The 11974-nt window shown below is 60.2% G+C and overlaps 1 protein-coding gene across 1 annotated transcript; it reads right to left on the bottom strand.

Annotated features, from left to right (window-relative positions):
* Positions 1–1466: 1466 nt before the first annotated feature.
* On the bottom strand, positions 1467–10572 carry NHERF1 (NHERF family PDZ scaffold protein 1). The gene is made up of 6 exons (XM_062639811.1): positions 10127–10572; positions 4549–4710; positions 3763–3916; positions 3238–3278; positions 2638–2736; positions 1467–2524 (listed from the first exon to the last, which is right to left on the bottom strand). The coding sequence occupies exons 1-6, from the start codon at positions 10508–10510 to the stop codon at positions 2360–2362; spliced, it is 1005 nt and encodes a 334-aa protein (XP_062495795.1). The 5' UTR covers positions 10511–10572; the 3' UTR covers positions 1467–2359.
* Between the last annotated feature and the right edge of the window lie 1402 nt (positions 10573–11974).

Here is an 11974-nt window from a genome sequence, read left to right as displayed (position 1 = left end):
ACCATGACAAGGGCTACTAATCCTTGTGCTGTTGTCACCTGCAGCAGGCAGGAAAGCATTGTGTGCCCACAACAAGGTTTGCAGAACCTGCCTGATGAACTGCTGCCTCTGTGCTCCTTCTGTTCCATTCCTCTGCCAAAGGAGCAGGGTTGGACTGGCAGGAGATGGAGCTGGGGTGGGATTCGCTCCCCTAAAAAGTGACCAAGGTGGGGAAATGATTTCATTCCACCTCTGCTGCAGGGTGAAGGGGGCACAGTGGAGCTGTGCTGCCCTCCCTGGTCCTGCCATGGCTCCTGGTGCCCTGCCGGTTGCTCCGGAGCCAGTGAGTGCCCTGCTTGGCATCCCCGGTCCCCCGGCAACATCGGCGCCTCAGTGGGCCTCTGGGAAAGCCTTCTCCTGGCAACCCCAAACAAAGTTGGGTCTGTCCCCAACACAGGCTGGGGGGGGGGGGGCTGGGGGGGCTCAACCAGGTCCCCAGGCTGCTCTTACTGGGAGAAGAGGTAAAAGATGCTCATGGGACTTGCTGGGTGCCCCCAGTCTTGCCCCATACAGGCAGCTGCTGCCCATGACACCCAGGCAGGAGGACACTGTGCTTGTCCCCAGGGGGATGAGGGTGGGCAAAGAGGGGAACAGGGGCTCACCTCCACTCACTGTCACAGAGCACAGGACTTTGGAGGATGAGGCAGGTTGAAATGGGCTTCCCCAGCTTCCAGAGAGCAACAGCCTGCACATCACTCACAGATGTGGTGGCACTTTGTCACTTGGCTGTCATTTGAGCTGCAGATCTCTGCCACCACGTGTCTGCTCAGGTAGAGGAGCTCTCCTGAGTGTTTGAAGCACAAAACAAGAGGGACAGAGGAGAGAAGGCAAAGATGTTGGGGGTCCACAGCACACCACAGTCACTGCTCAGAGCACAGTGACACTGCCTTGTCCTGCACCAGCCATGGTGCCCCCAGCCCATTCCAGCCACAGGACCATCATCACCTCCCTGTTGAAGCAGCGCTCTGCCCTGCTTTCCTCTGCTCCCCTCCCCAAACAGGATAGAACCAGCAACCTGGGACAAACACCCTCTTCCCCACTGATCCCAGCTGCCTTCCTCAACCCAGGGTGCAATGCTGGGGGCCTCAGGCTCACCCCAAATCCCCCCCGGAGCACCTGGGGGCTGATTTGGTTGCCCTCAGCATTACTGCCAGGCCAGCAGACACAGATTAGAGCCTTGCATCACCCCCACACACACACTCCAGGGTGGGGGATTAGAGCCCTTTAATCATCCTAAGGCATTAACCCACACTGCAACCAGCCAGTCCTTGTCTGACCCCCACACCGGGCACTATGGGGCCCCCAAACCAGCCTCAGTGTCCCCCACCCCTGGGAGCATTACTTGCCTCTTCCCCAGCCCCTGCAGCACAGCAATGAGCCCCACACAGCCTGGGGCTGCAGGAGGATTTAGCTTTAAACCAGACACGTGAAGTCAGGAAGGTTTATTCCAGTAACCAGGATTTCTCTTTAGCTTGACAGTACAACAACGCCCGATCGCAACACATGGAAACAAAACATCCACAGGAAGAATTTCCACAAAATACATTAAAAAAAAAAGAAATAAACAGTGTGATTGGAAAACTCTTATTTTGGAGAGAAAAAAAAACAAGAGTCTATTGAGAAGCCTTTAAATTACACAGTGTTGGATTCAAACCCTGATCAGCTCTGTCTCCAGGAGTGAGCGGGAGCAAGGGAGGTGATTATTGCTTGCTGTGCTGGCTCTGGACACCCTCTCCTCTCCCGAAAACAGCCCCAGGGGCAGGGTGCTGTGGGGTCCCCACCATGATGGGCACCCGCGTCCCTCCCTGCAGCCAGAGGGACAAAGGGACATGGTTATCATGGACGGAGCTCACCAAGGCAGGGGCCGAACTGCTGGGGTCAGTGGCTGGGCAGGTTGGGGATGCTAAAAGTCACTCAAAGCCTCAGGTTTTGCAGCTAAAGGGCAAATGGGGGGATGGATATACTCAAATGGAGATGGGCTTTGTTTGGGATGGGGGAAGAATGAGGGAACAGCAGAAAGTGTTTGGTATCAGGTCACCCCAAATCCTTGATTCCCCCCACTTGTGCCTACCAGGGTGAGCAGGGTTAGAGGAGCACCCCAGGGATAGGCTCACAGGAAGGGGCACCCCCAGGCTCTCTCTAGCGCAAAACCCCCATCAGGACCCCACTGCCGGGATGCCCATTGGCCACTGAGCCCCATCGCTCCAGCCAAGGTGGTGGAAAGCAGCCCTGTACCCCGTGGAGCATGGAGAGGGGATGCAGGAGAGGTGGGTGCAAGGCCGGGGGGGGCCATAGGACCCTCACCCCCTCCCCGGGGCCTTCACAGGTTGCTGAACAGTTCATTTTTCTTGCTCCAGTCCATCTGGGGAGCCCGCTTGCTGGTGCGCTTCTGGTGTGCCCGCTCCTTGGCCACTGCCAGTGGGATGTCGAGGTCCAGGAGGGAGCCGGATGCTGAATGGCGCTTGTCACCCTCCTGTGCGTCAGACTGGGGGGGGGGGGGGGGGGGGGGCAAGAGGCTGCATCAGCCCCACTGTGCCCCCTACAACAGCCTGGACCCCACTTCCCAGCCACAGCCTCCCCCAGCACCCCCAGCCCTACCTTGCTGTGGGTATCGCTGGAGCTGGGGGACGTGGCCAACGGCCCGGGGCTGGACGGGCTCTCGGACACGGAGCTGGACCGCGGCTCTGCGCCGTTCTCCTGGGAGGGAGCAGGGAGCAAGCGTGAGCAGGGCAGCTTTGGGAATGGGCCCTGGAGCGGCGAGTTCCACACAGGGGGGCTGGGAAATCCGCCCTCCCCATGCATAATCCCCGGTGAGCCCCAGGCTCTAATGCCTCCAGTGCTGCCCGTCCGGGGAGGGGAAGGATTAAACCCCGGCCTGATTGCCCTGGCTTTAGCAGGAGGAGGAGGAGGAGGAGGAGGAGGGCAGTGAAGGGCTGGATGATACTTCCCTGGAGCAGCACAAGGGCTCCCAGCCCTGTAGTGCCATGAGGATGGAGGAGGAAGGCAGAACCCTCCATGACACTCAGCACCACAAGCAATCCCCTTTCTGCAGGGCACCAGCTCCCTTCACACTGGCAGCCCAGGAGCACTGTAGTCCATGGTGGCATCACCCACCCATGTGCAGAGGGGACCTAACCAGGCAGGGTCCCTGCCTGGGGACTGGCACAGATGGGCTGAAAAGCAAAGTGAGGTTCTTACCTTCCCTACATCGCCATTGACAACTGGCTCTGGCAAGGGACCTGCAGGACAAGGACACGGGTGCAGGGTGAGGATGAGCTTGCTCTGCCCCTCGCAACAGGGGCTGCAGTGTATGGCAAAGGCTTCATACCCAGCACTGCCCAGGTCACAGAGTTTTTAACCCACGATCACAGGCAGCCCCACAGCACATGGGAATGCTGGTGGGCAGGAGGCATATCCCCATGATGACAGCCCTGACAGGGAGCCCAGCGAGATCTCGCTGTCCTCACGGGTAGCACTGTGACAACAGGGAGGGGACCACGGCTGGGCCAAGGCTATGGAGGAGAGCGAAGGGCGGCTGCTGCCTGTTTGCTCCCCAAGCCATAAACCCTGCCAAAGTGCAACCCAGGGCCATAAACCTGCCTTCCCCAGAGCTGGGTGACCCTGCTTGTCCCCAGGGTGATGAGATCTCCACCTCCCAGGGCTCAGCACCCTCAGGTTTGGTGACACAGAGCCCATAGAGCTGGCACAAACCCCCCCACCTACCTGTGAGATGCTCTTCTGAGGGCACCACCTTGCACTTCTTGAAGAACTCATCGGTGAGGACATCCACCACCAGCAGCCTGGTCTCATCGCCGCTCGCCTTGATGGCTGCCACCACGTCAGCGTGCTGCTTGCCTTCCATGCACACTCCATTCACCTGTGGGCACAGCACTGCATCACTGCTGGAGCCCCAGGACATCCATCCCTCTAGAACGGGTACCGGTCATGGTACCAGTCACAGCCCCTGCACAGCCACCCCATAGCCCCCACAGGTACCCGCAGCCTCACAGGGATTAGTGGTGAAGGCAGCAAAACCTCATTAAAAGCAGATTTTCCTCTGAGTGATTAGCATGGGATCACGCAAGCAGGGAGCAGCCTGGCAGGGCATGGACCTGGGGCTGGTGCAGGAGATGGGCAGCACAAGCAAGGCACAAACCCCTTGTGCACAGGCCCCAGTGATCCTAAAGCTTCGTGCCAAGAGAGGCAGCAGCCCCGCACCCTGGAGAGCAGCAGGGCTGGTTCTTGCCCTTGTGGGTCCCATCCCCATGCCGGTCACGGCCAGTGGCAGCGCTCGGGGCCATCGTACACCTTGTCCTCAGCCTGCCCCACCCCAGGGACACCCATGGGGTGCTCACGCTCCGGGCAGGCTGGATAATGAGCGCTCAGCCCCAGCCCTCTGCAGCGCTGCACCCCTGGGTGGGGACCGGCTGCGCCGTGAGTCACCGGGGTCACCTCCCGGCACAGGGATGCCAGGGAGCATCCCCCCCCCACCTCCCAACACCACTGTACCTCAATGATGCGGTCCTGGGGGGCCAGCCCTGCCGCCTCAGCTGGCGAGTCGGGGTCCACAGCGCGGATGTACTGCCCCGGGCGGGTCTTGTCGCTGTGCAGGTTGAAGCCGTAGCCATTGGGACCCTTCTTCATGCGGCACAGCCGGGGCCGCAGCTCCTCCTGCAATGGCATGAGCCTGTGGGAAAGCTGCTCCCAGACCCCCCCCCTCAACAGCCGAGGGCCATCAGGTATCCGCTTGGGTGACATCCTTGTGGCTACCTGCACCTGCAGACACCTCAAGGTGGGACACAGGGTGCCAAAACACCCTATGAACCCAAGCTCTACTTACTTAGTTACGCGCAGGGCACACTAATTGCAGTGAAACGTTAAACAAATATGTTATGATGAGTGTTCCCAGACCACACTCCACCTTTTGGGATCAGGACTGCAATCACCATATGAAGGAGGAAGAGGAAACACAGGCCAGGCTGCTGGGGAGCATCCTCCACCCACCCTACCTAGAAAGCTTTTGCTATAGGAGAAGTCTCAGCCACCAATGCAGGTCCTCCCCATAACCCCATTGGCAAGATGCAAACCTAACCATGGGACCACCCCAGACCACCCCGCAGCCATGGGAAGGGGCACATGGGGCTTGGACAGGCAGCTGGGATGCAGGCAGAGCAGCCCTGATACTGATGCACCTCAAAGTCCCAGCAGGACCCTTTGGGATTGCAAAACAGAGAAACCAGCTCAACCGGGGCAGCAATCACCTGGGACAATCTGGGCCATCAGGACGGGACAATCACCTCCCCAGGAGACAACACCCAGCTCATCTGCACCCGGTTTCACCCTGACCTGTGGATCCACCAGCACCCAGAGCCAGGGAACCGAACTGGGGCAGTCACAGCCCTGCACCAGCTCCCCATGAGCACAGTTCTCCACACTGTGAGTAGAGGGGAGAAACAGGAGCATCCCCAGAAGCTGCCTTCACCCATCCGGGAGCAGGTTGCAAGGAAGCATCAGAGGAACCAGGCAACACAAACACCAGCACCCAAGCACCGCTTCCACATAATTATATACAATATGGTTTCATCCTGCCTTGGCCACCACCTCCAGGGCTTTGTTACGGCTCTCCCAGCAGCCAAGCCTGAAATGCTCCTCACCATGGAAGGATGATGAATGCTTATTCTTTCTTCTGAGATGGTTTTTCTCCTTTGGTACCCATAGCATCGCTGGGGACATGCACTGCATGAATTCCCCCTGCCATACCCATGCTGTGCTGCTCTTCACTCCCTGTACAGGATTCTCGCTTCTTGCCATGAAATCCCCTTTGCTCCCTGATGGAAAACCTGGTCCTTGGGGTGCTGGCACCCCACATCTGGCAGCACTACAGTTGCACAGGCTCCCACATGGTCCAGGGTGATGCATTTGCAATCACTATGCCCGGTGCCATGACAAAACCCCATCCAGGCTGCTATGACTGCACCCTCCATCCACCCAGGCAGTGATCCCTAGTGAGGGACAGGGAAAACCCAAATCAAGGCCAAAAAGCAGGAGCCTGGAGGAAAGGGGCTCAGGCTCTGTGAGCACCCCTGCTCCCGGTGCCCTTGGCAGCACCACGGGGCTGCTCCATGCTGATAGCTCGGGACAAAGACAGAGGGAGCACCCGGCAAGCAGCGCTGGCAGCGCTCCCGGGAGAGGAGGAGGAGGAGGAGGAGGAGGGAGGACTTCGCTCCCATCCACACCAACAAAGCCCTAGCAGCCCGGGCTCCCCGAGACACTGGAGCCATGCATCTGGGGGGGATCCCTGCAGGATGGATGGACAGGGGGTCACAGCAGAGAGGGAAGATCAAGCCCTCAAAGGCCACTGGTGAAGACAGAAGCACCTCGGTGCCAGGGACTGCCCGGCCGCACCATGACCCGGCCCCCACAGCATCCCCTTGCCAGGGGCTGGCAGCTCCTCCAGCACAGCGTGCCAGGCTGCCCTCACCCTTCCCAAACCCCTTGTACCAGCAGAAACCCTGTGACAGCCACCATTCCTGATGGAAAACTATAAATGCACCCAATCTTCCACGGGAAAAACACCCCGTGGTAGGGCATCCGCATCCCTTCAGCCCCAAGGTCTCCCTGGCCAGGGGGGTCCCAAAGGACATGGAAAAAGCTGTGGGGCTGGGAGCTGAACAGCAGGAAAACGGAAATGCCCCTAATTTCTATAAGCTTTTGCATCCTCTCCTCCATCACCAGCAGTGTGTGGTGCTGGGGCACGGATTAGCCAGCAGAGCCTGTTACAAGCAATTACAACCTCCGGTGGGGAGGGCAGCGGGGGGGTGCAGGACTCAGCCCCCAGCACGGACATCCTGTGCCACTCCTTCATGTGCACCACGGGTGGCAGAGGGACATCTGCCCATAGAGGTGTCCATGTGGAATGGGGAACTCAGCAGCATCACATCCTGCCATAGAACAGGACTTGGGTACTTCTCCCTCCAGGAGCATGTCAGACCATCCCTCCCCATCACCTTTGTCCACTGAGGGACATGGGGAGCCCCTGTGTGTGTGTGCCAGGACCTGGCTCCCCCTCTCCCAACCCCACAACAACAACTTCAGGGCAGCTTTTGAAAGCCCAAGCGGCAGGAAACTCCCTGCAGCCCTACAAGCAGCAACAAGCCCGTCAGCAGCAGCGTTCCCAAAGAGAAACACAACAGCTCCAAGGATGCCTGGGCCAGCAAATTCACACGGGTCCCGAAATCTGGCGCGCGCATTCGGGCTTCATACAAAGGGGATGCAAAGCAGCCTCCTCGCAGCATCCTCGTCACGTCCCGTTCGACTGGAGCTGCTTTTCATGCAGCTGCCTCGAGAGGAAATTTAATTCATTTCCTAATTAGACACCAGCTATTCCCAGTGCAATGCTCCCAAATGGAAGTGTTGGGGGGGGGGGGAAATCTGCTCCTTGTTATACTCCAAAACCCAACCCTGGGAGAGTTTTACAAGGATGGATGAGCATTGCTGGAAGAGAGGGCTCTGGTTTAGCACTGGATTTGCTATAGGGAACCCTGGGGCTGGTAGCTAAAGCCTTGCCCTGGTAAGCACAGCCCCAGCCGGTGCTCCGATAACACCCTGTGGTTTGCATGAAGCTGTCTCAAGACACTCGTGGTGAGCAGTTGAAGGCTCCGGAAACACAGGCAAGGGGAGGAGGAGCCGTCACGGGGCGCTGGGGACAGTCCCTGTGCTGCGAGGCTGGCCTTGGGGGCTGTGGAAGCATCACCTCACTGGCTCAGCGCTGCAGGAGGGGTGTAAGGGGCGCTTAACACCTCCACCCCGGCACCGGGGAACCTGCAAACCCATAGGAATGAGGAGGGATGCCCCAAAACCTGCTCAGCAATGGGACCCATGGAGGTCTCCAAGCCCCCTGCAGCAGGGGGGATCCAACTATGCAGGACCCAGGAGGGTTTGGAGAGCAGATGGATCCTGCCTGGAGGTGGGATGTGTTCACTCCTCACACAGCCCTGGGTGCGGGTGCTGCTGCTGCTCTCCCAGCACCCGGTGTCTCCAAGCTCCTTAAGTAAATAAAGGCAAGTCCAGCCCAATAAAGCAAACAGAACTCTGACACAGGCAGAACTACCGCTCCGCACCACGGCGATCCCAGGGGAACCCCACTAACCCAATGGGCTGGGGCTGATGGGGGCTGCAGGCACCGGGTGCCTGCCAGTGGCCGGAGAACAGGCACACCAGTGTGTTCCCTGCTCACCATAGAGAAATCCCTTTCTGCCCGCTCCAGCTTGGCTCGCCATCCCGCCTGGCATCTTCCCACCCTGCCTGGTGGACACCCTGCCGGGGCGATGTCTCCAAACCTGCTCGCTTTTACACCCCTGCCCCGGCCACAAGATTTCCTGATACCTGTTAAGAAACCATCCGGGGCTGTGTGGCAATGGCACCCCACGGCACCCACTTCCTGCTCCCAAGCCGAGGGAAACCACTGCAGTAACTGCCCTAAGCCTGTCACCTGAGCTTGTGGGGCATCCACAGCTGGGGCTCCCCCCTCAAAACTTCCTCAAAGGGCTTCCCATGCCCTTGGCATTGCCCCAGCACAGCCCCTGCGAGCAGGCAGCCACCATGCAGCATGTCAGGGCTTTGTCTCCCTTGGGAGCTAAACATTCTCAGCCCCCCAAGCCCAAGCTGCTTTAACTGCATCCCTTTTACTTTTCCCAGCCCATGGAGAGATCTGGGAGCAGAAAGCACAGCACAGACGGTGTCACCAGCCCCGAGGGAGCACTGGCACTGGGATACAGGACAGCAGGCACGCTCCTCCTGCGTGGGGCAACACTGCAGAGCCCTGTATGGAGCCAGACCTGAGGGACCAGGGGGACAGGGAGCAAGCAGGGCAGTGACAGCGACAGAACCTGGTTGATCCCACTTTAACAAGGCCCTCAAGGAGATGGTGGGGCAATGCTTTAGCCAGGCAGGGGTGAGACCGGTGCCCTGCAGTGGATCAGCCCAATCAGGGGCAATGGGCAGCTGGCAAGAGGCTAAAGTCTAACAGGAGACAACTAATAAAAATCACCTGATTCTCAGCAAAACCCTGCGTGATACCAGCTCAGGAGGCACCAAAGTCTGCCTGGAGCTCAACACCGGCACTGGAAAGGCCCCACAGCACCAACCCTTCACAGAACATGCTTGGTAACACATCACAGGAGCACCCCTTAATGTCCCTCAAGCTCCAGGGACAGCAGGAGCTTGCTTCCAGGGAAGCCCATCCATGTCTCCGTTGCAACAACAAACGTTATGTTTTTGCTGGGTAAACAGAAAGCAGTGTTGTCTGCAGCAGCCCGGCGCGTCTCTTAGGAACGGCTCTGGGCAGGAAAGGTCAGCTATTTCTCAATTCCTCACCTTTCTTCATCACTTTATTTGTGCCACCGCTACTCCCACGTACCCCTTACAGCCAACATTCCTACATTAGTAGGTGTCTGTACATGGGGACCAACGACAGGATCAGCCCCTTCAGACTTGGAAAAGGCTCTGCCATCTCTACTCCACAGCAGAGACTGGTTACACTCAGGGCATGAGAGATGCCACCAACACCTACACACAGCCACAGCCCCCCCAGATACCCTGTACAGCTTTTGCTATTGTATTTTGGAGTGGGTTAAACCCAGACACCCTTAACCCAGCCCTGGGCTGGGGCTCACCCGCCACTGCCCTGGCTCCCTGTTGCTTTTCCCACCTGGTTTTACCGGCCCTGCAGCACAAGGACGGGCCCGAGAGCTCCGGGACACGACGGGCTGCTCGGTTACGGGTCTGCCCCCGCTCGCCACCCAGCGCAGCTGGTAAGGAGCATTAACATAGGAACTGCATCAATAAACCGAAGGAACCGGGGCGGGGCGGGGCGCTCCCGGGGGGCCGCGCTTCGAGCAAAGCGAAAAAGAAAGAAGCGAGTGCGAAACCACGCCGGGCGCCCGGGGGAGGCCGGCGCCGACACGGCGGCTGCCAAGCCTGCTCGTTCGGCTGCGAGGCGACAACGGGGGCCGGTCCCGTCCCCCCCCGGACATCATCCGCATCTCCCCCAAACTTCGCAGCGCTCTGCCCCCGATCCCCCGTTTACCCGCTGCCCGCCGCTGGGCTCCCTCGCCGCGGGCTCCGCCGGCTCCGGGGCCGCCTGCCCGGCGCTCACGGAGCGTTCGGTGACCGCCCCGCCGAGCTTCTGCTCGTCGGCCACCGAGTCCACGACGAGCAGGCTGACGGCACCGGCGGCGGCGCGGATGCGCTCCACCACCTGCTGATGGCTCTCCCGTTCCACGTTCTCGCCATCCACCTCCAGCAGCCGGTCCCCGGCGCGCAGCCCCGAGCGCTCGGCCGGTGAGCCCGGCTCCACCAGCCGGATGAACTGGCCCGGCTTGCCCTTCTCGCCGTGCAGGTGGAAGCCGTACCCGTCCGGCCCCCGCTCCAGGCGGCAGAGCCGCGCCGCGGGGACCGCACTGCTGCTCATGGCGGGTCCGAGCCTCCCGCCACCGCCCGCCCCGTCCCGCCGAGCGCTCTGCGCTGCCGCCCCTCCCGTCGGCCGCTCTTATAGCGAGGGGCGGGGCGAGGGGTGATCGGCCACCAATAGGAGAGCGGGGCGGGGCGAGGGCAACCACACAAGGAAACTATAGGCGTGGTTATGCAAATTAGATGAGGGTCGGAGGGGGGATGTAAATATGGTCTCTCGTCATGACCGCAGGGTCCTAGCGCCGACAGCGGGGTTTTCACCAGTCCCCGGGGCCACCTCCGCCGGGTCCCGGTAGCCAGCCGGGCCAGCCTCCTCTCACCGCTGACCCCTCACACTCCTTAGCCGCGGGCTGGCTCTTTCTCCCCATGGGGTCACCGCAAACAGCCCCGACGGGGCACATCCAGGAAAGGTGGCACGCAACAGCCTCTCGGAGCCGGTCCCTCCTGTCCCCTTGCCCGGTCCTCCAAGGCCGGTCCGACGGGAGGGCTGGAAGGTGCTCGGTGCTTCGAAAGTGAATTAAAAACGCCAAAGTGAAACTGCGTGGGAAAGCAGCGCCGGAGGCCGCGCTCACCCGTAACCCACTGTGAGGCGGAAACAAGAGAGCAACCCCCGGTCTCTCGAGCAGCACCGGGTCCCATTCGGCACCCTGGAGCTGGGAGTCCTGAGGAAGGGAGGCGAAGGAAAACCTGGGAGGGAATTGCTCGGCCCCTGCCCTGGACCCGTGTGCTCTGTGGCAGCTTGAGAAACAGAAATGGCTGCAGGGGGGGTTGTAAGAGTGAGATCCTGGTGTCTCCAGTGAGCCAGGGCAGAGCAAGGCAGCAGCGAGCCTGGACTCAGACTGGCCCCTGTCTCCCAGTGTTGTCCTGTGGAGGGTGGCACGGGGGTACCACTGATGAGTCTCACTGCTGGGCTTCAGGCCCGGCTGAAGTTCAGGCTGGCCAAAGGTCCTGACGACACCCAGGATCATGTTAACCATGCTGCAGGCGGGTGAGCAAGGAGGTGACAGCAGCGCAGGACATGTCCCTCCATGGCTCTGCACCAAGGCCCGGCTGCAGGGACCCCGGTGGTCGAGACACCCCCTGTGTGCTGGGGGTGGCCGTGCTCCAGTTCCATGGGGCCGGGCTGCGAGCAGAGGGTGGGCTCATTTGTTTCCTCCACTTGGCTGAGCATTCGCTCAGCCCTGAGAAAGGCAGCGGAGAGGAATCCCACGGCAGTGGCAGCAGATGCCTGTGGAGAGGAAAACCGGGACAAGAGTGTCACAGTACAGCTCCAGGACAGGGGTTCCGTTGCACAGCCCTCCCCTTGGCAAGGGGGGAGTGTGTGGCACAGCTCCACAGCCATGGGTGTTCAGGGCTGAGACAGAGTGGGATGCTCTTTGGGGATGCTGCTCCAAGTCAGGAAACCAAACTCAGCCCCAAGAGGGCTGTTTTGAGTATGGGACCATGATAAGAGAGAAAAGCGGCA

The sequence above is a fragment of the Pezoporus occidentalis genome, unplaced genomic scaffold (assembly GCF_034315485.1).
Source record: "Pezoporus occidentalis ecotype Australia unplaced genomic scaffold, CSIRO_AGI_Poc_V1 ctg62, whole genome shotgun sequence".
Lineage (NCBI taxonomy): Eukaryota > Metazoa > Chordata > Aves > Psittaciformes > Psittacidae > Pezoporus > Pezoporus occidentalis.
This window is presented reverse-complemented; position numbering and strand designations above follow the sequence as displayed.